The following is a 21,392-nucleotide window of genomic DNA, read 5'->3' as shown; positions in this document are numbered from 1 at the left end:
TTATCTTATTAATCAGCTACATCATGACCACAATTTTGTTACCAAATAAAGAGAAGAAGTTACTGAAGAGAATACAAAATTTTCTGTATGTGTAACATTTTTCATGTTTATGTAAATTATGCAAATGTGCTTAAGGGTCTCCAATTCCCCATACCTACCCTAATTATAGCATTTTTATTATCTTTTCTTTCTCGCATGGTTAAGACGGAGCCCTTATATTTTAGGGTGGTACTATCGTCATTGATTAATACACCAAAATAACATCTACATCAGAATGCATCTAAAATAATAATCATAATAAACAATAGTCATATAAAGAACATGATTCTTTGTGAGTGAAGCGAGCAACAATAGAATGACAGCACAGTAAATATTATTCCAAACTGTACGTTTCGAAAGTTTTCTCTGATATTGTATATTTTTCGTTTTATTGAACGACACTCGATTTTGGACTAAAACAGTTTTAAAACTAGAGTAAAATTTCAACTTTGTTCCTCATGCAATCAGAAAAACAGTTTAAAGTAATTAGCTTGGGTATGCTATTTACCATAATGAAATATTTCGAAAAAGTGCCATTTTATACCTGTATGTATAAAAGCTTGTGGCTATCATCACATACGACGTATTGTGATGTGAGTGGCCATTGAGGTTACTCAAATAAAGATGATAATATCTCTCAATGAACAATTATTAAATACAGTTTACTGGCCGGTCAAATCGATCAGTACATGCCTATTTATTCATAAACGTTTACGCACAAAATAGAATAATGTTTTATCATACATGCACATTATCTTATTTCCATGGAACCAATCCGTATGTAAATAAGATCGTTTACATTAATGTCTATGTCCCAACATCAGTTCTAGCCTATTTAGTTAAACCACTCCCTACTGATGAAGGTCTAACGAGAATCCATAGTTTTTGCAAAGCAACTATTCACTGATCACCGTCCTTATAATTATTGACGAAATTTTTTACAAAATGCGACCTACATGATTGTTCCTTCCACAGTGACAATTAAAAAGCACAGTCAGCCCGTCCTTTACATTCATTTTGTGAAACAATTAAGTTTGTGTGAATTTCATCTTGAAGTCCGACCACACTTTCTTAGCTACATTTCTAAATCGTTCATTGGTCATAATGAGCACGAAGAGCTTCCACCAAAAACTGCTCAACGACATCAAATAAAGCAGGTTACCGACCGTAATGTGTAGCAATTCGGATAATAGAAGGGGATGAGTCAAAACGAACAGAGCACTGAAAATGACGTAGAAGTACGAAGTGATGACGAGGAGGATGATGGTCTTTATACCACGAAAATTCGGTCGTCGTCGATGATTCCCTGGATGATCTGCAGAAGACGTTTCGTTGGTTATTGCATCCTGTGCACAGACCTTCCTCGAGAAGGATATGGATATTGCTAGCAGACGGACGTTGAGTAGGGAGGTGATGAGGGCTGGACAGGCGATGCATGCGACTAGGATCCCAAGATCGAGGGATAAACTTGGATGTTCGAAGATCCCATCGCGACAGAAGAACATGCCGGAGGCTGTGTAAGGGAAAGACGGAATCGGCAAGAAACTGGCGCAGTTGAGAGAGATGAGAGCACAGACTGATAAGGTGATGGCAGAGCGTTTGACGTCTACCAAGGTCGGATAACGCAAGGGGTGAGACACCATAAGGTACTTATTAATGGTGATGAGACACTGTAGCCAAACTGACAAGTTAGCCGAGTAGAAACAGAAGAAGAGCAGAATCAGACATAGTTCAGCTGAAAGTGCATCTTGACGGTTGAAAAAACTTGGTTCGGAGTAGAGCTGAAAGGTAGTGCTGGCCAGTCCACCAAAGATATCGACAATGGCCATGACTCGGAAAAGAAAAATATTTACTTCTCCGATGTCCTGGATCTGTGGATGATGTAGGACAGCAAGCATGAAGATGTTACACACAACGATGAGGACGTCGAAAAGGATGATGATGACAGCAACGATGACGCCTATGACAAACACGGCAGGCGTTACGTTGTCCAGACTCGTAGAATTTGAACCATTAACTTCAAATTCTGTGTAATTTTCCATTTCAGCAAATAATTTCCCCTTCCGAAAAGATTAATTTTGCAATGAGAAATTGATATTGTCAGAATACTATGCTTGGAATATTGTTCTAATCGTGCTGATACTTCCAAAAAATGTAACAATTGCAGCGATCATAGATTCCGTCAAATGTAATTTGCATACAATTTGCTTATAATCTAAAACTTATCGATATAGTCGGTTAATGACGATCGAACAAGGGTTAGGGAAACTCCTTGTTCGTGTCCATGTTGAACAAAACCGAAGGAATCGAATGAAGTACTGATCGAGAAGTAAGGGCTGTGCATGTGGTCTCCTAAACTGATCTCACTTCTTGCCTAATAGTTATTTTCAAAATGATACCAGTAACTTAATTGAGACTGTCCATTCTATTCAGACCTGCGTTAATTAGATGAAATAAAAACCTCGGTTCACGCAGATAATAGAATGTGATAAAAGCAGGGAGGTCACATGCCCTGATAAAAGCTCACATAAAAAAATATATATATCCATACCCACGGCGCGAAAGGGCTTCGACAAATAGGCCGAGAACCCGAGAGTATACCGAGTATACATTTAATTTTCAAATCAAACACACATCTATTGATTTCGAAGTTTATGCTCACCTGCCTAATAGTATTAGGGACTTTTAGATTTGCGTGGACTGATACGTGTGACGTCCATTCAAGGCAGTGCATTAAAAGGACGTCGATCGTAGCAATCCACGTTGTCGTTGTGCAAATCTAAAAGTCCCTATTACTGAAGGGCACGCGCAATGAATTAAATTCTTGCCGCTATAGCACTTTATGACAGCCATGCAATCCACCAGGTCACAACCATTAAAACATTAGTGGTGCTCGAACAATAATTGCTAGCTGGCAAAACACGCATCGCCCCTGCTGTTCCGACTCGTTTTTTTTTTTTTTTTTTTTTTACCAAGACACGATCGAGAAACATAATACATGCCCTGAATTTGAACAGTGTTAGAGAAGTATATCAGAGGACATTTCTATAGGCCACGTAATTGGTTTCATAATTGATCCTTGATCATCTGATATTCAATTCATTTCACTCATTTCATTTCAACTATTTCCACAATAACTCAGCAAATAAAATTTACCAAGTTTTTCGTTTTACAAAGTCATTCCAATTAAAATATTAACAAACGAGAAATAAACATAAAATGGTACTTTTGAGACTAAGAAGATAATTGCTTGCCGTATTGCGAAGGAAACCAGGGGCGGATCTAGCTTTTTGCTGAGGGGGGGGTTGACCAAAATAATGACGATGCGGAGCATCGTCCACGAGCCGCAAAGCGGCGAGCCGATTTTTTTGGGGGTGTTTATTTGAACCCCGTAAGTGATGTTTTCCTGGCATCTATTAACACAATGGAGACCATAAAAAGCAGTGCATGATAACGTCTTTTTAAATCAAGTAACAGTTTAATACAAAGTTATATCCAGAGTTATCATGTGTTTGGGTAAGTTACCAGATGAGTTGAATATCTTCTCACAATATTTGCACTTGAAAGGGTTTCTCTCCAGCGTGCGTTCTTTTTTCTTTCTTTTTTTCTTTTTTTTTTTTTTTTTTTTCCCTTTTTTTTTTTTTTTTTTTTTTTTGGGCCGCCCAAGGGGGGGGTTGCAACCCCCCCAACCCCCCCCCCTGGATCCGCCACTGGAAACCTAGGAAAGCATAGCTTGTAATTTATAAGGCTCCCTAACATAAAATATCATAGTATCATATTGAGAAAATGCAAGGAAAACAAAAGATGGGGAAAATGGGCCGATACATGCAGAACAAGACAATACATGACAAGACAAGCAAAACAATACAAACACAAGAATGGGATGTGTAATGTAAACATGAATAATGGCATGAATTTGAGTCAAATGAGCATAATGTTACATGGATTCGTTATAAGTGTTAACTAGCTTTAACTTTACATTTGAATGAAAAGAGACTTGGTGAGTGATTGAAAGACTCATCAAGAGCATTCCAAAGAAACGGACTAGTGTAAATTAAGGTTTTCTGTTTACAAAGTAATAAGAAGATTGTCTGGTCGGGTAATGATATTGTGGAATCTCTCATTTTTATAAAACATAAAAGTTATGCACGAGGCAACTCGTCCATATTCAGTTGATACATAATGCAACCCAGACAAAGATTATATATTTTTAAAACATTATTGGAATACATTTTTTTTAAATCTGAATGAGCTAAAATTAATCTGTTTTTATGACAAAATCATTCTCATTGCCCTTTTTTGTAGCAACAAATTAATCCAGTTGATTTTTGAAGGAGTTGCTAATGCTAATTACCAATAATTAAATATGGAAGGATAAGATTATTGTCCAAATTTAGTAATATATTGGAGGGTTTTTTAAAAATAAAGTTTATTATTCAACTCCAACATTTCTGGATAATAATTTAAATGTATACATATTGTGTTTCTTCCGTGAAAATTTGTTGTTTAAAGGTAATACAAAGTTTTGGTATGGGGTCATGTATTTGGTTTAAATGAACATATTAGAAGCATATGCAATCCTACAATATTCAGTGGTCGTTGTCGCGGTTGAAATCAAGTCTAAAGTTATGAAATTGTAAATAACAAACTCTTTATGTTGTATAGCTCCCTCTCGAGGTCAAGATATTAATTAAGCTATAATTTTTTATTTTTTTTAATAAAACCATATCACTATTAATTTCATTTCACCAAGGAAAGTCGCTCGTGGGCTTGATTTCCGAAGCCCACGCCAAAGCTATACACGAAATTGACTGGCGCAAATAATCTTTGAGATTGAAGAGCGCCATCTAAACGAAGAACCAACCAACCAACCTATAAAACAATGTTTCTTGACTAACATCGACCAATTAGCTATTCCTGTTTGGAAATTATATATCACAACTACATATTCTGAGATTTTCATGGTCGCAGCTACCATTGTACGGCCGTAGGCACTATTTGAAATTTATCAAAATTTACCGGGAGCACCGGTAAATTTTTAGGAGCTAAATTTTCTAGTGCTTATAATACATCCACAAGGGCATCCAAATATATCAAAATGGTAAAGAATCACTATCCACCCAATTTTCAAAATTTCCCAAAACTTTGCATTACCTTTAATATAAAAAAAAAGACCAAGAAATTTCGTTGATTCAACTAAATCTATTGAAGGATTATTCAGATCGACATTACCAGATAAAACTGAAACGGCCATTAAAAAGCATACAATGGGTTTTCTGAACATTCGTTGAAAACTTATTGGAACAAATACATTGATTGACACATCTGAGCTCATTGTTGACTGTATCTAATAATAGAGTATTGGGGTTTTATGTGAATTTGTGTTGGGTGTAATCTGCAAATAATATAAAGGATGAAACATTAGATGAATAAATTCTGAAAATCATTGATATACAAAATAAACAAAAGAGGCCCAAGCTCTAAATGAAAGGGGAAATAATTATGGGAAGAGGTGTATATAGGCTATATGGAGGAAAACGGATATGGGGTATAATCCGGTATAATGATCTAGAAAGGAAACCACTGGAAGAAGGGAGAACTTCAATCACAAAGATGAAATAGATGGACGAATTTATATGAACAAAGGGATAATGGAATAAAACAACCAAAAAACAACAAGAAACAAACAAATAAACAAACAAACAAACATACACACAAACATATACAAAAGCAAAGCAAAATAAAATAAAATTCCTAAACCTCAACTTCTCTTCTTCTTCTTTCGTTAAAGCTGATTTGATGGCAATTAGTCATATTAGACGATTGTTGCTAATGACTTTATTATTATTTTCTCCTCTCTCTCCCCTCTCTCTCTCTATCTCTCTCTCTCTCTCTCTCTCTCTTTCTCTCTCTTAAAGGTAATGCAAAGTTTTGGGAAAGTTTGACAATTGGATGGATAGTAATTTTTTTTAATTTTTGAAATATTTGGATGCTCCTGTGGATTTATTACAAGCACTACAAAATTTAGCCCCTAAAACACTTCGATCTGCTTTCGAGAAAATTCAAAATTTACCGGTGCTTCCGGTAAATTTCAAATATTGCAAATAGCGCCTATGCTGTCCATGCTGCGACCATGAAAATCTTAGAATATGCGATTCTGATATATAATTTCCAAACGGGAATAGCAAATTATTGGTCGATTGTAGTCCAGAAACTTTGTTTTAAAGCTATAAAGTAATATCAGTCTTGAGCGGGATCGCTAAAAGATTTTATTATTTACAATTTTATTTTACAATTTACAATTCGCATATGCTTCCAATATGTTCATTTAAACCAAAGTCGTGACCCTATACCAAAACTTTGTAACGATTGATAATTATATATACTTTCCACATTTTTCTCTTTTTTTTTTTTTCTTCTTTTTTTTTCCCCCTTTTTTTTCTTCTTTCGTTATAATTTGATGGCAAACAGTCATACTTCACTAATTTGTTGCCAATGGATTTATTATGCCCTTCTATCTTTTTCTCCTCTCTCTCTCTTAATCGTTTATTATTTATATAATTTCTATTCCTCTTTCAACCCCAATACCTTTCTTATTTATATCTCGATCTCTCAGCTCAACGTTGTTGTTGTTGTTGTGTTTGATGTTGTTGTTGTGTTTTGAGTTATTGGCGATTAGTCAGTGATTTGACTATTGTCGCCAAATTACTTTACGGCACGTGTTATATCTCTCAATTTTGGATTTAAAAAAATATATATTTATTTCGTTTTATATTTATCTATCTTTTAAGATAGTATCGTAAAATAATATCGTAAGCAAAACATTCATGGGCTTTGTTAGTGTTTCTTAACAGTACGTGCAGATTATTTGTTATATCACATACACACCATACATAAATATGTATATAAGATAGCACCTACACAAGCTTCTATATTCAGTAATCTTATCATACCTTTTATCATTGTTGTTACTTTTTCTTTTTCTTTTGTTGTGTTTGAATGGACTATATGGTATCCCTTTTGTGAAAATAACAAACGTGTTTGTATTGTTTTCAACACGCGATCCGACGATGCCGCGGGATGTCTGCTGATAAGAAATCCTCGATCAAATGTCAAGCAATAGAGCATATCAGAGGATATGGCAGTCCAAATAGATGGAATGTACGGTTTAGTAAAGATCATGGTATCGCTGTAGTAAACTGTGGTTCAGATTGTCTCTTCATCTATGATAAAGACAGTAAGAAATTGGTGAGTTCAGATTTCGCGGGCTCTTAAGTTCTTAACAGGATACTGGTTAGTGCACACCCGTAAGTGTCGGCTGAGTTTGCCGACGGTAATCCGTATGTTTCGGATTTCCAGCTGCTGTACTCTAGCTAGCAGAGCTCAGAGGGCAATGGGCTGAAAAGGACTTTAGGCTTTCACACCTGAAATATTTATAGAATACCCACACCAATGGACAGAATTTATGAAAATGAATATTTAATTTCTGTTCTAAATGTTAGTAGACTATTGACTAGGGTCTAGATCTATCATCTAGGCCTACCCATAGGAAAGAAATGAGCCTGCCGCATACTCCTGCGGCAGACTTGCCGCAGATCTGCAGCAGACCTGCCGCAGACAGTCATCTTTTTCACATGCAAATTAGTTTTGCCGCAGACTTGCCGCAGACTTGCCGCATACTCTTTCAGTATGATGAAGAGTCTGCGGCAGGTCTGCCGCAGACTTGCTGCAGACCTGCCGCACACTCTTTCAGTATGATGAGGAGTCTGCGGCAGGTCTGCCGCAGACTTGCCGCATACTCATTCAGTATGATGAAGAGTCTGCAGCAGGTCTGCCGCAGACTTGCTGCAGACTTGCCGCATACTCTTTCAGTATGATGAAGAGTCTGCGGCAGGTCTGCAGCAAGTCTGCGGCAGACCTGCCGCAGACTCTTCATCATACTGAAAGAGTATGCGGCAAGTCTGCGGCAAGTCTGCGGCAAAACTAATTTGCATGTGAAAAAGATGACTGTCTGCGGCAGGTCTGCCGCAGACTTGCTGCAGACCTGCCGCATACTCTTTCAGTATGATGAAGAGTCTGCGGCAGGTCTGCCGCAGACTGCCGCAGACTTGCTGCAGACTTGCCGCATACTCTTTCAGTATGATGAAGAGTCTGCGGCAGGTCTGCCGCAGACTTGCTGCAGACCTGCCGCAGACTCTTCGTCATGAATATTCATATCTCATATAGACCTGCTGCAGACCTGCCGCATACTCTTTCATATCCAGTACGTGGCAATAAAGTATGCATGTAGAAGAACCAGTGATAAACTGATTGATACTTCATAATCGATATTGGCAATATCAATATTACCAATTAGGTAATACCAATAGATATCGATCTTACCAATTAGGTATATTCTATTCTCAATTGTATTAACTTCATCACATTGATCATTTGAAGTGTATTCAAGAGTAACATTTAAAGTGACACAGGCTCGTACACATATATATACTAAATATGTATATTGTTTCTTGGTTAGTAATCATAGTTTCTTCGTTAGTAATCAATATATCTATTGCTTAAACGTGAATGTAATTGTAACATGATCAGACAAAATAATCTATTGGTTAATAATGGCAAAAGGAAAATAGAAATCACAAAAATGATGTGCATTGTCTTAATTTGCTTAATAAATCATGATAAATGTATTTTTCTGTCACACGTGTAAAGTAATAATGAATATGCATGAGATGATTGGTTTCAATTGGCCCTATTAGACTTTAATGGAATTTCCTGTGGCAGACCTGCCGCAGACTGTTCCTGTGGTGTACTGGTATGCGGCAAGTCTGGAGCAAAGTTTCGCCCTGCCGCAGATCTGCCGCAGACTGTTCCTGTGGCATACTAGTATGCGGCAAGTCTGGAGCAAAGTTTCATCCTGCCGCAGATCTGCCGCAGACTGTTCCTGTGGCATACTAGTATGCGGCAAGTCTGCAGCAAAATTTCATCCTGCCGCAGATCTGCCGCAGACTGTTCCTGTGGCATACTAGTATGCGGCAAGTCTGGAGCAAAGTTTCATCCTGCCTCAGATCTGCCGCAGACTGTTCCTGTGGCATACTAGTATGCGGCAAGTCTGCAGCAAAATTTCATCCTGCCGCAGATCTGCCGCAGACTGTTCCTGTGGCATACTAGTATGCGGCAAGTCTGGAGCAAAGTTTCATCCTGCCGCAGATCTGCCGCAGACTGTTCCTGTGGCATACTAGTATGCGGCAAGTCTGCAGCAAAATTTCATCCTGCCGCAGATCTGCCGCAGACTGTTCCTGTGGCATACTGGTATGCGGCAAGTCTGCAGCAAAATTTCTTTCTGCCGCATACTTCGGCATACTCTTTGCCGCAGACTAAAAGTCTGCGGCAGGTCTGCGGCAGATCTGCGGCAGGTCTGCGGCAGGTCTGCGGCATACTTTTCACTTTCCTATGGGTAGATCTATTGACTATTGTCCTGGGGCCCGTTCCTAGAAACCGTCATAAGTCTAACTTCTTGATCTTGACTATCCCATTGAAACGTGTGTTAATTCTATAACACACGTTTCAATGGGATAGTCAAGAAGTTAGACTTATGACGGTTTCTAGGAACGGGCTCATGAGTCATGATCATGGATTTCTATGGAACTTTTAGTGTTATTATATGTCCCATAGATCTAGACTAAACAATATATAGAGGGGTCTAATTAGATGTTTAATTGGCCTGGGCTTTTAATGGGTACCTAATCAGCAGGTTCCCATGCCAATTTATCAAACTTCAGAAGTTCAAAGCAGATATCTATTTGCATGATATTATAAATGTCTGGTCATCTTTCTTCAGATATTTTAATGATCTCAGACTTGGTTGATTTTCTTTTTTTTAACGTCTAAATTCTAATTAATTTACTATCATGATGCTTTCTTTATTGCTAAAGGGTACTCTTAAATTTCCTGGACTATGTCACTGCCACAACTTAATCTCACATCAAGGACTATTGTTGTTAGTGTGTGGACTCAAAGATGGGAGCATATTCAGCTGCAGCCTTCAGCAATGGTGCCACCAGAAGAAGAAGAAGAAAAATAAGAGGTTGGTTCATTATCTAATCATTTTCACTTGTTAGACCAACAAAGCTTATTATATAGTCATTTTTTAAATATTTTATTGTGACTTTACAGTTCATGGAACTGGACATGGAACAGAGATGTCCATATACATGTTTTAAAATGCCTGTAATTCAATTGAATCCCATGCACCTTTTTAAATTCTTTTTTAAATTCTTTTTTTAAATTCTGGGATTCCTCCTGAGTTATAAGTATATGCAAGAATCTAATAGAATAAGAATTTAGAATTTACGTTCTTAATTTTGTTGTATGTAAACATGTATGTTTTGTGGCCTAGCTGAGAAGGTGACCCAAAATACATTAGCTTTAGCCTTTATTTGAAGTAGAGATGTGGATAACAATTTCAGGATACTTTTTTGTATCTTTTTTTTTAAAATGAATAACCAGCCATTCTATGTTAAGAAGTTCATTTCCTCCAAGAAATAAAGAAGAGTTAACTCTCATTAACAGACACCCACTTGTGAATTACTGATAGTAGATGTTCATCTTTTCCCCTGAATCTCTAGCAAATCCGACAACAAGGCTGAAGGGGCAAGTTCAAAAAGCAGAACAGCTACAGGGGATAAAAACCGGACAGCTACAGGGGATGAAAACCAAGGGCTGAAAGAAGAGAATCAAGAGAAAAGAAGACCAGATGGGGAGGAGGACATCTTTAGAGACCTACTAGGAGGAGGGGATGGGTCTAGTTCAGCAAACAAAGATGAAAATCAGGATGCATCAAACATTCTCTTCCAAGAATTCATGCAAGCTGTTGAACCAGTAACCATGGTAACATTTCTAAAAGACTTGTTTTCCTTTTAAATAGAAACTGACCAATCAAATAAAAGTTTTCTGTAATTCCTAAAGTACTTAAAAATAAATGAAAGTTAGTGTGATTTGAGCTGTTGAATGCTTTACTTATTAAAGATGACTCAAGCTGGAGTTAGTTCTGTAGAAAAAGTATGTATATCAAGATCGAATTGTATCCAATGGGTTGATTCTTTAGAATCTTCAAAGATATTTGAAATATTCTGAATAAAGCCGATCTACTTTTGTAATGAGTGATTGAGGGTGAGTTTAAACTGTAAAGCTTTCTGAAACGTAAACTTATATGATATGAAATAGAACTTCACAAAGTATAGTAACTTGTTTATGGCTATTCATATAAATGCAATACATATCTGTAATGTCTCTTGTTTGGTTTCTGTCTATCTTAATTCCAGGTAATAATAATAATAGTTCGTCCTTATATAGGTAGATGAGCAGAAGATTATGCTGCATACTTGTGAATGGCTATTCATATCAATGCAAAACATATCTGTCATGTCTCTTGTTTTGTTTCTGTCTAACCGGTGATGACTTTTGAATACTTTGTATCTTTAATTCCAGGTAGATGAGCAGAAGATTATGCTGCATATGAACAATTTAGAAAGATTGATGATGGTCAATGATAGCCTTGTCACCTGTTGCAGGGAAGGGGTAGGATGGAGAATCGCTGTTCACCCTTGCCAGATGAACAAGGAATCTTTCACCTGTGACAAGAATCCTCTCTACTCTACTCTCATCTTCGGTGCTGATGTGGAGTCTAGCCATCACGCTCTCAACGGACACGCTTCATCATCCAATCAGAACCCAGGAGATAGCAACGATGAGGAGGTGGATGCAACCGCTGGTGTTGGTGTGTATGGACTGGTATCATCAAGTTCCCATGGCAACTCAAGTACGATGATGCAGTCCTGCGCCATCCTTGTGATGTCTGATGCCCTCTTCGATGCAATGTGGGGGTCGGAAGCAAATCTAGTTGACTCACCGGTTATTATCATCACCTTACCAGATGGATGTGTATATTCCATCCTCTTGAAAAGCTTCCATCCAACATCCTTTTCATCCTCCTCAGCCAAGGCTATCAGACTTTTGTGTCGCTCCCTGGAACCAGTCACCCAGGTCTGCATCCTCAGCTACAGCAACCGGTCTAATCTGGCTGGCTCCGGTTTAGACTGCCTTGTACTGGTTGGTGCTGGAGGGCAGCTCATGATTTTCTATGGAGATCCAACGGATAGTAATTGTACTGAAATCAGTAGGCTCCACACCAGTGCTTCCATTTCATCTGCTGTTGGGACGAAGGACACTTTGATATGTGCCTCAAACTTTGACCTGAGTTTTATAACCTTTCACATGAAAGATGCTGTTCTACAGATGACTATGGACCGTTGCAGCATGCCTGGATTAGCAGCAATGGCTCTTTTAAAAGGTATTGAATATATATATATATATATATATATATATATATATATATATATATATTTATATATGACTATTTTACTACATATTCTCAAACTATTGTGATGTTCTCAATTAAGATGTCTTCCTGAAGATAATGGAGACATACAGTTAAGGAATAAAGATGAAACTATTGGTGTGAAAGTTCACCATTGTTACTGTACTATTGCATCATGAAATAGCATTTTCTTCCATTATATCTTAATTCTTGTTTTTTCTTTTAATTTAATAGGTCTTGATTTTATTTACTGAGCATTTGGAATCCTTCATTTCATATTTCAGGTACCAGTTCTAGTTACAGGGTACTAGCAGTCAAGAAAAACGGGACGGTACTTCATCTATCATTACCATCGGAACACACCACCGACATTGACCATGCAGAAATCAGTTCCACAGCTGCCAGACAGCGTGTCCACGAGGCCCTTCGTAACATGCAGGAGGTATCATCCAAGATGGCCGCTCTAACAAGACTGGGCAGCAGACAGAGGGCAGTGCTGGAGGAGCTCAGTAGTGCTCATCACATCGTCTGTCAAACCTGGGAGACATCACATGCCTTTGAACTTGAGTCCAGAGTGGAATGCATCCTTGAAAATGGACACAAAAGGACCAAAGTGTCTTGCAAAGTGACAAACTGTACCTCGTGGACCATGTCACATGGTTGGACTTTGATGGGCACTGTGTCAGGTGATTGCGATGAGAGGTCGAAGGTCAGTGGTAGTAGATACCACAGGACTAAGAGTATCCCACTTGTAAAGTTTGTACCAAAGACCAGCATGATGCTTAGCTTTGTGTTGGATGAATCAGGGATGGCCTCGTCCTGGCCACTGACAGTGCAATGTTCACTCTGCCTTGATCTGTCTGCTCTCCTGGAGGACACTCTCCAAAAGGAAGACATCAGCAATATTGCAGAGAGTTCCGTCACATTGGATGGAGAGATAGAGGGCGCTGTGTTTCTGATTGGAAGCTCAAAGGTCGATGCTCTGGACTCACTTCAGCAGAGAGACCAACGTGGTGCAGGAACTGAGAGACGTTATCAAGGCTATGATTGGACAGGAACAGCCTTTGGTCAAGTGCCTGGAGGTCCCAAGCAGCAAGAGTCTTCTGCAGCTCGTGATAAGATGGCTTCCATAACAATTCAGCTTGATAAGAATCTGCTGTGCAGTCACACTGATGGTAAGGACATCACAACAACTTTTATAGAGAAATAAATTTTAAAAGAAGATGGATTATGAAATATTGTACGAAAGGTTACTTAATAACTATGTTTTATCTGACAATGTTCTCTCTATTATTATGATGAAAAAAACCTAATTCAACGTGTTCTTACAATTGTATTTGTAATAGATTTGCACTAGTGTTACTAATTGATGTATTTATTGGGTCTTGAAAAAAACGTGTTCGTGTGATCGACTCTATATACAAATACATTTGGTAAGTACTGATAGTTTGATGAAGATAGTTAAGTGGTAAATATGTTTAAAAACCTGCTCCTATAATTTACTCTGATATATGATATCACTCAATATTTGATATTCATTGTACATTTGTATTTCATCATCACTAAATATTTTATATCACTAAATACATGCATTTGATTTGTTTGTTCGGTTGCAGACGGTAGCAGGATCCCATCAAAGCAGGTGCTTCAACAGCTGTTGCCTAGCAACCAGTCAGTAATGGTCAAAGATTCATGCATTGAAGCTGTGACCCCTTGTGGTTGTCTAGTTTCAATTCAGGCTCTAGAACCTAATGCTGAGGTGATTTCACTTCAGATCACTTCATCAGATGAGGAGATAACCAGAGGATTGGTCGAGGCAATTCATCGAAGAGTAAAGGTAAGCTCTTAAACATTTTTATTTCCATTTAACTAAAATGCTCTGGTTAGTCCAAATGTAATTGATGTGTAATGAACTTGTAACAGTCACATATGATTTATATGAGGATAACATTAGTTGGATGGGTTTGTGTGTCTTCAAGAAACAAAAATTTCCTCAATGTTAGAAAATATTGAATCATCTCCATGCATTTAACTTCTTCTACTTCCACTGCTACTTCTTTTTCATGGAGTTGAAGCAAAATGTAATTCAAATTATCCCAGCTATTTTCCTGGAAAGATATTGCTAAACAAAACAAAAAAGAAAGAAAATTGGTTAATTTTTTGATGATGTTAGATGGATGTAAAGAGAAAAAAACTCAGATTTAAAATGATATTTTACCAATCATTGTTATCAAAAATATATTTTGTTTATTCATAGAATTCTAAACTCATGTCTGCTGGGTTTAGGGTGGACCTTGAGAAAATGAACAAAGAAGCATCCATTGTTGAGGTAAGTGCCACATATAATTGTTCAAATGGTTGATGGGATAGTATATCTCATATTGATAGCCTGATTGTTTGGAGGGGAGGATAGTATTTTTCCTTGTGGGGTAGCTGTTTGGGGGTTGTAGCCCATGAGGAAGATTTTCAACAATCATCGCAAAACAATACATGCATACATGTAGGTCAAGTTCAAATCAGTTTAAAATACCAAGCAGTATGCTGCCATTTGCCCCACCCCTCCCCTCCTCTCTCTCCCCATCAAAGTCCAGGATGTTTGTTCCAAGTCAATATATATACATGTTATAAAAATTATGTTTGTCATTATTTTCAGGGATCCGCATTTTACAAGCTCTGCTTTTCAGTGAATCCCTCCATTTCCACAGGTTTATCTTAAAATGTTTTTAAAAAAAACCTTATACTGAATATTTATGTATACTTTCTATTTCATAACTTTAAACCATGTAAAATGTATTATATTATTGAATGTTGAATTGTATATCTAATTTCTTGTCAAATTAATGTTCTGTTGGAAATGAAAAATAAAACTGATATACCACTGATTTTTTAATTTATAAAAAATGTCATTGTCTATTTTAGTCCTTTAACCTCTTTATCTTTGGTTTTCATCTTTGAACAGGGCCACCTTGGGAAGCTGATATCAATTAGTGACCAACTCACCTCTGACAAATCAAGAGAAGACCTCATCCTACTAGTCAATGAACTCATCCATCTCCATGGCAACATTAGAAGCCAGATGATATTACATTAATAATAATCCAAAAATCTCACTATTGGAGAATAGGGAGTGATATATATTCCCAAAACATAAGGAGTCGGATATTAGTCCATGGACATTGATATTGATTAACCAAGATCTTGCCATTAGAGAAATGTAATTAAGAATCTCTATAGCAACATAAGGAATGAGATGATATCACATTAATAACATTAGATTCCGTCAATGACAGACTCTGTTGAAAAGTGTAAAACTGTGAAATGGGCATACACCCAGTTCTGTGACTTTCTGCTACATTAATACCTGAGGATTTATATCAACTTATATGCCACTAAGTTTACAAATGTTTATTATTAATGAACTTCTTGTGAGAGTCGATCTTTTAATCTTAGTACGCATCTTACTTCATCAGAGGGCTTTCTTCACATAAATAAATATCTTCTTTAAATTTATTAAGTGCCAAATATAAGTTTGCCTCAGTAGTATATATCACATACTAGAAGATACACTACTGGAAAAGCAATTTCTACACTGCCTTTCTACATTGTTTAACTTCAGGGTAATTTACATCTCTTCATGTTAGATCATGTGTTCATTGTAAAACAAGTAGCTACAAATGCCTCTGCGGTTTTTGCTATGTGACCTTGTAATCATTCAGATTCTTTGAATGTAATTTACTCCATACAAGCATGTATTTCATCATGTGTACAGTCACTGTAATGACCAATCAAAATTGAATGTCGGCTGATATTTTTATTTTCACATTAAAGATAGTTATTTCAATACTAGAAATCCTTGTGAAATCACTTTTCACTATATGTCATTGCAGTCAGGCCACATTGTGTAAAAAGGCTTTCTCATGTTGTTGGGCATTTTTCAGAAGAACGTTCTGACAGAAATTGGGATACCGGTAGTTTGGGAACCAGGAAAGCAAGTTTGATACAGAACCTTGTGAATTGATGACTACTTAATAAAGGGACCACTCGGTTCCTACAGTTTATAGGTTAATCACGTTCACAATTGAAACATTTTTGATAACACCATGACGTAGCCTTAAAGGTACTATGTCCCATTTGCAGGCCAAAAAAATGAAAACATTAAATTCCAACTGCATTTGAAAGATGATACTAATTTAGAACTTCCCTAAAAAAGGTGGGGCTTGAAAATGTCTTCAAGTGGGAAAATAACGACTATAAGTTGTCAAATCGACTTTAGGGCTATAGAGCCCAAAAGTAATAGTCTTGATTTACAGACAATTGTACCGAATGGTCATACGTTTTATGCTGCGCAAAGATTCAATCAGTTTAATCTTGGCCATCACAAGAAGTATGTTATTACCAAAGAAGAAAAAAAGCCAGTCAGTCACTCAATAGTGTCTGACAGTGAAGTCTAGCAAGTAAACGGGTTTCCTTGCATAATTTGAATATGAGGACACTGCTAACGTTTAAATTTCACAGATAGGACATACATGACATATTCATAATTCCTGCAAAGTTCTACAGCATTTGAGGTGGGCTGCAAAAGGGACATAGTACCTTTAATGGAAAAGCAATTAATATATTCTTTCATCAAAGTAACCTACGTATGGGGAGTTAAGAAGAAATAAATTTTTTTTCAAGGAATGAAAAAGGAAAGTTATTTTCCTGGTGATGAACACTATTCAATACATGTTGAGACTGATACGTTTTTTTATTGTAACGATGCCATAGGTTGAAACTCGCTTAATATAGAATTGCTCTTGAGAGGAATACACTCTGCAAACCTTCTGCTCACAAACGTGATGAAAAGAATGCACACTTCAAAATGCATTGAAAGAGATGCACTCTTTTGGTTCAAATAGTACCACTCTCTTTTAGAACTACTTTTAAAAGGATTTTTACAGTTCTTAACATTAGTTCTTTGCAAAACTGCACTTTTTAAACTGCTGCCCACAATATTTTCCCATCTAGATTGCTTCTTCTTCTCTTCCTTTTATAATTCACCTTTTATTGAAAGAATGCTTAGAAACATACATTATTTTGGTTCAAATAGCACCACTTCCTTTTGGAATTACTCTAAAAAGAATTTTTACAGTTCTTAACATTACAGTTCTTTTCAGAACCACATTCTTCAAACTGCTGCCCATAAAAATTTCCCATCTGGATTGCTTTTTCTTCTCTTCCTGTATTTAAACTATATATGTATTTCAACTTTTATTATTGTATAAACACCCAAAATAAGAGCCAAAGATGTGTGTTTGATACATGTACGTTTTCATTTCATCCCCATCTCCTTTTTGTTTCTCTTCATTTTCTATTACTCTCTCTTAATTCCTTTGAAACGCCCCCAGACGCAACTTCTAGAGAAGAAAAAATATAACAGCCTTTTGACTTGGGCTAACAGTACACATGAGATTACAAAAAGCCTTTAATTTCGAAGTCGTGTTTATTTGCTGGATTATTTTTTTTTATCTTCCATTTGCTTTGCTCTGTTAACCAAGCATGAAAGACAGCGTACAATAGGCTGATTTTAGCAATATGCGGAATAGGTTAAAATAGAGAAGGAAAAAATGTATTTTACTGACATTTATGACATCTTTGAGCTTTGATGAGTGTCATGGCATCACATGGAAACATTCAGTCCACTTACCATCAAGAGCCCACTTTAATACCATGAAAAGACCTGTCGTTTTGATGCAAGACCCATGCGTCGTTTCCATAGCAACTTTTCAATACCTCCTCTTTCACCATGCTTCTACACTTTATTGAACACTAGTAAGTGTTTTCATTGTCGGTAAGGCTTCAGTTGAAACTCATTAATACAAAGTCTTTGGGACCAAGGATATTTATTACCTTGTTATATCAGGAATCTTGTTATATTGGAGTAAGAAAACAAGAATATACACAGCTGGAACCAGCAAAATCACCTTGCTATAACAGATACCTTGTTATATCCGAGCTCTTTTTATGCCTCCGCCACCGAAGGTGGTGCCGGAGGCATCATGTTTTCGGGTTGTCCGTCCGTACGTCCGTCCGTACGTCCGTCCCATTTGACCGTTACCACAATATCTCAAGAACCATTTAAGATTTAAACTTAAGACTCGGGAATAGTATTTATCACCATAGGAAGACGATCTGATTAGATTTTGGAGTACGTAGGTCAAAGGTCACAGGTCACAGAGGTCAACTTATGAAATTCCATACATTGAGATTGTTATCATAATATCTCAAGAACCACAGGAGATTTAAACTTCAAACTTAATGATAGTGTGTATCACCATAGGAAGACAATCTGATTAGATTTTGGAGCACGTAGGTCAAAGGTCAAGGGTCACAGAGGTCAACTTATGAAAATCCATACATTGAGATCGTTATCGCGATATCTCAAGAACCACTGGAGAATTTTCACTTCAAACTTAATGATAGTATGTATCACCATATCATAATATCTCAAGAACCACTGGAGATTTAAACTTCAAACTTAATGATAGTGTGTATCACCATAGGAAGACAATCTGATTAGATTTTGGAGCACGTAGGTGAAAGGTCAAGGGTCACAGAGGTCAACTTATGAAATTCCATACATTGAGATTGTTATCATGATATCTCAAGAACCACTGGAGATTTAAACTCCAAACTTGATGATAGTACATGTATGTATCACCATAGGAAGACAATCTGATTAGATTTTGGAGCACGTAGGTCACAGGTCAAGGGTCACAGAGGTCAACTTATGAAATTCCATACATTGAGATTGTTATCCCGATATCTCAAGAACCACTGGAGAATTTTCACTTCAAACTTAATGATAGTATGTATCATCATAGGAAGACGATCTGTTTAGATTTTGGAGCACGTAGGTCAAGGGTCACAGAGGTCAACTTGTGAAATTCCATGTCTTCAGCTCGTTATCGCGATATCTCAAGAACCATTTGAGATTTTAAACTTCAAACTTAAGGATAGTATATATATCACCATAGGAAAACGATCAGATTAGATTTTGGAGTACATGTATGTCAAAGGTCATAGAGGTCAACTTGAAAAATTCAGACTACATGTATAGGACTTGTCATGATATGTCAAGAACCACTTGAAATATGTTCCGTTACTTAACCCGTACTTAACTGGGCTATTTTGAGCACCTCCCTGACTGGGGGGGGGGGGGGGGGAGGGGCCGATTGCCTCGAAATTTGGCACGTGTCTTGAGAAATTGCGCAAAGGAAGAGACCTCACTATTATTTTGCTGAAAATTGCTTATTTTATCAATTATGCTAATTTATGCAATTGCATAAAGGAAGAGACCTCGCTATAATTTTGCTGAAAATTACTTATTTTATCAATTATGCTAATTTATGCAAATCAAATTCATGAATAATGATTTTTATTAACAATTACATAAATAAAGCTTTTACAGAGTTGATTTTGTGGCAAAAAGTTTCTAAAAAGCCTATCGGGCATTATCACATAAAAAAATTGTCCATGTCTATTTCAATTCTTATGTATTTCATTGTTTTATGAACTTCTTTTGTATTCTATTGTTATTAATTCTTAATCTTATGTATTGTATTGTTTTAGGACTTCTGATACTTGAGGTTGTTACGTATCAATATTTTGCTTGAATAAATGATAACTAAACTCTAAAGAGTAAAATTAAGCTGATTTATAGACCAAACTAGAAACTTCACTTTGCCATTCATTTTGTACACAAAATGACAAATTTCTCAATTTTCGGCTTGACCTTAGGTCACAATAGGTCAAGTAACTCTCTAGTTCAAATTGCTCTATGGCGGAGGCATCATTTTCGACTGCGCGCAGTCAAAATTCCATCTAGTTTTACAGAGGTTTCACTGTACTTGAAAATGCAATTACTGGTACCCATTATTGTTCATTCTGGCAACTTCTTCTCTGTGCAATACTTCAATCACCCAACCTTCAATATTTCTTCCATTGTTTTCCAATTTGTTTGGCTTGCTGAAGAAAGAAATATTATTCTGACATGTATGATCATGGAAACACTTAGCCCACTTACCATGAAAAGACTTGCCATTTTGAAGCAAGATCGACCCAGGAGTCTTAATTGCTCGTTTCCATAGCAACTTTTCAATACCTTCCTTTTCATCATGCTTCTATACTACAGTGTATATTGAACACCGGCAAGTCAAAAGTGTTTTTACTGTCAGTGTGGTTGCTTCATTACTGGTACCCATTATTGCGCTTTCTGGCAACTCCCTTCCTCTGTGCAATACATTTCATCCAACCTTCTAAAAGGTCTTCTTGCTTTTTGCAATTTTTTGGGCCTTGCCATATTTGTTTTCTTTTTTCCACAGCAGTAATATTAGTAGATGAATTTCAAATCTTCCCCTGTTTTCTCTGCATATTTGACATGTGCTTTTAAAGAAACTACACTTTAAAAGCTTTCTTTTGAAAACAAATATACATTGGACAAAGAAACACTTTACATGCCAGATATTGGCTATTCCTTTGTTTGGAGGTTTAAGTTGACGGCACACTTTCGATTAAACTGAACTCTTAAATGTGCCCATATTCTTCAATGTCATGTCTAATATGTATGCTCATCTAAGAGATGTACCGGTAAAAGAAAAAACCTCTTATGATACTTCAATTTTAAGAAATATTATGTAGGAGTTAAACAAACTGCTGTACATCGATCGGTTCGATTACCCAATCTTATATATCACTTTGTACAAGTGACATGGTTCACTATACCTGTGCTAAATGCATAGCAAGCGATGTCAAATTCAGGTAGTTTAATGAATTTAGATCTGTATGTTTCTTTCATTTAGGTAATAAAGTATTTTAAATACATGTATATATAAATTGTCGACTTTTTTTCATGATTGCCACAAACTCCTTCTTTTTCTTTCGTTGCAAATTCATTCTTACATTATTTTCAATTATCACGCATATTCACACAGGCATA

At 36.7% G+C, this 21,392-nt stretch overlaps 2 protein-coding genes across 3 annotated transcripts; one reads left to right on the top strand and one right to left on the bottom strand.

Moving 5' to 3' along the window:
* Positions 1–82: 82 nt before the first annotated feature.
* LOC105441549 (mu-type opioid receptor-like) lies at positions 83–2,420 on the bottom strand. The gene has a single exon (XM_030973589.1). It carries the CDS (start codon positions 2,079–2,081, stop codon positions 1,068–1,070), a length of 1,014 nt encoding a protein of 337 aa, XP_030829449.1. The 5' UTR covers positions 2,082–2,420; the 3' UTR covers positions 83–1,067.
* An 8,232-nt stretch (positions 2,421–10,652) lies between these two features.
* On the top strand, positions 10,653–16,265 carry LOC100889137 (Fanconi anemia core complex-associated protein 100). 2 transcript variants are annotated; one of them, XM_030972993.1, is made up of 6 exons: positions 10,653–10,926; positions 11,527–12,388; positions 12,700–13,590; positions 14,032–14,252; positions 14,673–14,744; positions 15,375–16,265. In XM_030972993.1, the coding sequence occupies exons 1-6, from the start codon at positions 10,900–10,902 to the stop codon at positions 15,504–15,506; spliced, it is 2,205 nt and encodes a 734-aa protein (XP_030828853.1). In that variant the 5' UTR covers positions 10,653–10,899; the 3' UTR covers positions 15,507–16,265. The 2 variants fall into 2 exon arrangements, with proteins under 2 accessions (XP_030828853.1, XP_030828852.1); XM_030972992.1 differs by having other exon boundaries at positions 14,026–14,252.
* Positions 16,266–21,392: the final 5,127 nt, after the last annotated feature.

This window comes from Strongylocentrotus purpuratus, unplaced genomic scaffold, assembly GCF_000002235.5.
Source record: "Strongylocentrotus purpuratus isolate Spur 01 unplaced genomic scaffold, Spur_5.0 spur5_scaffold_6, whole genome shotgun sequence".
Classification (NCBI taxonomy): Eukaryota; Metazoa; Echinodermata; class Echinoidea; order Camarodonta; family Strongylocentrotidae; genus Strongylocentrotus; species Strongylocentrotus purpuratus.
The sequence above is the reverse complement of the archived record's forward strand: the minus strand, read 5'-3'. Positions and strand labels throughout refer to the sequence as shown.

What these genes read in the sequence shown, in the direction of transcription:
- LOC105441549 (XM_030973589.1), bottom strand. Translation starts at nt 2,081, where the DNA reads ATGGAAAATTACACAGAATTTGAAGTTAATGGTTCAAATTCTACGAGT.
- LOC100889137 (XM_030972992.1), top strand. Translation starts at nt 10,900, where the DNA reads ATGCAAGCTGTTGAACCAGTAACCATG. An exon ending in GCTGTGCAGTCACACTGATG is followed by an intron (nt 13,591 to 14,025) that starts GTAAGGACATCA and finishes TTGTTTGTTCGG; the next exon opens with TTGCAGACGGTAGCAGGATC. An exon ending in AAGAAGCATCCATTGTTGAG is followed by an intron (nt 14,745 to 15,374) that starts GTAAGTGCCACA and finishes ATCTTTGAACAG; the next exon opens with GGCCACCTTGGGAAGCTGAT.